The 4,479-nt window shown below is 40.9% G+C and overlaps 1 protein-coding gene across 1 annotated transcript in view; it reads right to left on the bottom strand.

The window, feature by feature from the left end:
- Positions 1-1,351: 1,351 nt before the first annotated feature.
- The window catches only part of gk5 (glycerol kinase 5 (putative)), a 5,656-nt gene continuing 2,528 nt past the window's right edge, over positions 1,352-4,479 (bottom strand). Inside the window, exons 4-7 of the mRNA XM_015383056.1 lie at positions 4,126-4,229; positions 3,981-4,040; positions 3,706-3,839; positions 1,352-1,917 (exon numbers count right to left, since the gene is read on the bottom strand). Of these exons, the coding sequence (XP_015238542.1) occupies positions 1,748-1,917; positions 3,706-3,839; positions 3,981-4,040; positions 4,126-4,229 (468 nt within the window). The 3' untranslated portion in view covers positions 1,352-1,747. The remainder of the gene's footprint in view (positions 1,918-3,705; positions 3,840-3,980; positions 4,041-4,125; positions 4,230-4,479) is intronic.

Raw genomic sequence — 4,479 nt, 5'->3', positions numbered from 1 at the left:
GTTCCCATTGATTTAGCTTGGAAAGCGGGGAGAATGGCGCTAGGCTTACCGCACCGTGACGTCACTGCTGGAAGATGGCAGGAGGGAGGGGCTACTATAAAAATGGCCGCTCCCAGACTCAGTGACCGTCGCAAAAATTATTGTTTTTATTTTGTTCCTGATTAGCGCTAAATTCATTAAATCAGCGTATTAGTTTTAGGTATAAATAATGATCCGTTGATTATTCCTGCTGATCAGACTTTTTATTTTCCAACAGGCCATAATGAAAATGAGCTTAAAGGAAACTAACGAGTCTATTTTTTAAATGTAAGGAGTTGAAATAAAAAGTTAATAAAGTATTTGTACTTTATTACTTGACGCCTCTGCCCAGGATCCATATTTGGCACTTGGTTGTTGCTATGGAGCACTTAATTAAAAGCTGATAAATCTTTAGCACCAAGTGAATAAAATGGACCGAAAAAGGAAAATCCAGACGTAAGTCGGATTAAAATGAAGGCAGCTCACTCTGGAGTAAAAGGCAGCGATGAGCAGAAAGCATCCGGTAGAAAATCAGTCCTGCTGACGGACGGTGAGCCACAGGTAAACTAAATAAAGGCTGCTTCAGATACAGATGGACACCTTTAAGCTATGGAGTGAATGTTGGTCCGTTATTACTGCAAGCAGAGATCACAAACACATTTTATAGATGAAAAAAAAAGAAAAATTCAATCCAGAAATGAAACTTTGAAAAACCTTTTAAACAAACAAGTATGGAGAAGGAACTTTGCGGTTTTCTCACATTAAATTTGATTTCCTCTTTTCTAATCTACATTATTTCTATTTTTTTCAGATTTTTTTTTTTTTTTCAAATGTCCGTTCTTAGATTGAATTTTACACATTGCATTCTTTTTAAATTGTGTCAGGTCACACTAAAAAAAATTGTAAAAATTAATAATTATAAAGTCCCTGCCTTTAAAATTCAGCTCCTCCAGGGAAAATCCCGACTAAACAGAGAATCCTCCGCCACCTGGTTCTGAGCTTACAGCACTTTGGTTTTGATGAATATATTTAATCTTATTAGCATTATTTACATTTATAAAAAATTTAATTTTTTTCAGATTTATTTATTTTTAAATTGCATTATTTTAAAACTGTGCCTTACAGATCACCTCTCTACTCCAGTGCTTTCCTCTGGACTCTAATTTACTCTCATAATGTATTTATGTCTCCTTGAACCCCAGTGGGCCTCAGCAGATGGCCGCTCACACTGAGACTGGTTCTGCTGGAGGTTCCTTCCTGTTCAAAGGGAGTTTTTCCTCTCCACTGTCACTACAAGCATGTCAATGAATTGATGCAATCAACTGGTTTTCCTTAGAAAACTTGGATGATCTGGTGAACTGTAAAGTGCCTTGAGATGATATGATGTGAATTGGCTCTTTAGAAATAAACTGAATTGATTTTTTTCTCCAAAGATGTTTCAAAGTTGAATTTCTGGATTGCATTTTTTTCCATATTTCCATTTGTAAAACAGGTGCCTAGCTATATAATGCAACAATAATGGAACAAAATTCGCTCCATAGATCCAAACCAAGAAAACTGGATCTGTGGCGACTTTGGATCCATTTTACGCCTCCAACAGGTCCTCCTCACCAGAAACTCTCAGTACGGCGTCGCCCACACGGAACACGACTCGCACACTTCAGCGGGGGGTCGGCTCTGCGTTTGACTCCGTTCACGCTGCACCTGGACCTCCTGCACCTGTATCCCGTCAGGGCTTGTACCAGTTCATGGAGCGCCTCAGGGCTCTCTCCCAGCTCTGGAGGACGGGGATGTATTCCTGATCCGGTCCGGCGCCGCCGCCTTTAGAGACGCCTTTAGGCAGGAACACCTTATCAGCGCTCTGCAGCTTCTTCAGCTCTTCTCGGGTCGCCCAGAACCCTGCAGAGACGACCCAAAATTCTAAAATTAGACACAGACTAATCTCTAATAATCTCATTATATAATGTAGTAAATAAGCCTGAAAAAACAGGCAGAAAAAGCTTTTTTTCTGCTTTTTCAGCCCTAGTCAGCATAACAAAAATAGGACGTTTGATCACAAGCTTTCAAAGGAAAACCTGTCATGAGTTGCAATATATTTAGAGAAAGAAAAGAGCATCTTTAAAGTGTCTGAGTGTTTTTTAACTTCCTGTTTGAATGATTTCCGTTTGTAGAAGATAATTTGTAAGAAAAGATCTGGTATCTGTCATTTTACTGACAGCAGACACTGATATGCGGCAGCATGTTTGTGTCAGACCCCTTTATGCCATCAACACCTTTGTTTCTAGATGTTGGAGCCTGGCCTGTTTTCCAGTGTAGTCCTGTTTCTCTGACTGTGACTAACTGGATGTGCTCTCTTCATCCTCTGACATGGGAGCTGGCTCGGAGCTCGTCTGCCTGGATCGGAAATCGGAAATCTGAAATTTTGGTATGAATTGGTTCAATCAACTACAAGTTAAGCGCCATCGTCAGTGGAGCATCAATTCGACGAGTCACCATGACAACAGGCAACAGGAAGTGCCCATTTCACCCCACTGGAACTAAAGATTTTAATGCAGAAATATAAAAAAAGGAGAATGTGTTTAAAGGAAAGAGAAACATCGCTACAGCTACAAAGGGGAGAAAGATGGAGAAGATTGCTGCTCGAGTAAATGCATCGGTTTATATGAAGTGGGCTATGGCAGGCCGTTTTTACATTTAATTAAGAGCACTCTCCTCTCTGTTGTTCCATTTGTAGATAAATTAAATAAGATTCTTACTGATAAAAATCACACTCCTACACTTAACTGTAATAATAGATTTTGTAAATTACATTTTTTTTTTGCAGAAACTGAATTTCAGAAAAAAAAAAAAAACTTTTATAGAATTTTTACACATTTTAAAAGGCTGTTCTGGCTTTTATCAGATTGATTGAATATGTAATTATGATATCTGAAAAACATTTCTTCAGTAACAATGGGAATAATGAAATGGTCATTTTGACGAGAAAAAAAGTATTATTTCAGATATCAGGAATAAATATTTAAACTACTACATATTAAAACAGATAGAACCTGTTCATCATCTCATGGGTTCCTCCTCATGTTGATTCTGTCTTATTTTACACAGTAAATACTAAGTGGTTGTTTGCAGCTGCGCTTCAGATGTTATCGTCCCAATAAATGGTCGTTATTAGCGGTTATCCGTCCCATAGAACGGCTTCAGATTGTGCCAGTAGGCTCAGCAGGTTGTTATCACTGAGTGAATCCTAATCCTAACCTTAAAGTAATTTCTTTTCCCCTGCGGAATTAATGAATCTATTTATTTTTAATCTGAAAATGATTTCAGTAGTTCTTCATGTGCTTATAAAAAAGTTAAAATCAATCCACTGGACTTTGTTTCCGAGTTTGAAGACGTTTCTCTTCCCTCCAGGAAGATTTTTCAATTCAAAATGTCAGAAATATCGTTTAGTTCCAGGTTTTATCAGCAGCCCAACAAAGCCTGGTTTTAGTTTTGATGGGTCCCCCCCTTTGGAATGGGGGTCGTTAGGTATCAGGCATTGCAGGCTAACAAAGAAGCCAGTCTATGTCTCTGAAAGGGGGTCATTAAAGGGAATTGTTGGCCTGCCTGAACAGGCGAGGTCTTCTGCTCCCCTTTACTGTGTAAATAACCCAGTCCTTGTTTTCACTGCTTCCTGGAGCGTCTACGTACCCACGGTGAGGCCTGCGACAAACGCCGCCCCCAGAGAAGACATCTCCCGGTGCTGGGGTCTCACCACCTTCCTGCCGAACAGGTCCGCCGTCAGCTGCAGGACGAAGTCGTTGGAGGAAACGCCTCCATCCACCCTGAGATGGAGACGGACAGAGAGCTGCGTTATCATCCGCCCGTTCACGCCACGCATCATCTAACTGGAACGCGTTAGCTGAGGCCACGCCCCCTTCCACGGCTGCCATCTAAGCTCAATATGGAGTCTGGAGCTGACGCACCGGATCTTTGAGATGGGAATGTGGGTTTCTCTCAGCATCGTCTCATACAGCTGCTTGTTTCTGGGGAGAAAAACCAACAGAGAGGCGGTAAAAACAAAAAAAAGTGAAACAAGCAAACGTAAAAAAAAGGAATAAAACGAATCACCTGAAGGCCACCGACTCCAGGATGGCTCGGACCAGATGGCTTTTGGTTGTAGACGGCTTGAGGCCCATGAGGGAGGCGCACGCTCTGGGGTCGTTCAGAGGCGCCTTTAAAGGGAAACACAAAAATGCAGCTGAACCTGCCATCAAACATCTCCATCTTTCTCCACAACAGCCGCTGTAAAGCTAACGGATACTTTCTCAGAGTTAAACAGGCAGGGTAACATGACCTAAAGCCTTCTCTTTGGTCTTCTACAGAGATGCATTTGTTTGACAGCATTAAAGGCACACTATGCAACATTTTCCAGTTAATAAATGTGTTCCATAACGTTTTGGATGATTAAATGAGTCATTCCAG

The sequence above is a fragment of the Cyprinodon variegatus genome, unplaced genomic scaffold (genome assembly GCF_000732505.1).
Source record: "Cyprinodon variegatus isolate N-32 unplaced genomic scaffold, C_variegatus-1.0 Scaffold274, whole genome shotgun sequence".
Classification (NCBI taxonomy): Eukaryota; Metazoa; Chordata; class Actinopteri; order Cyprinodontiformes; family Cyprinodontidae; genus Cyprinodon; species Cyprinodon variegatus.
The sequence above is the reverse complement of the archived record's forward strand: the minus strand, read 5'-3'. Positions and strand labels throughout refer to the sequence as shown.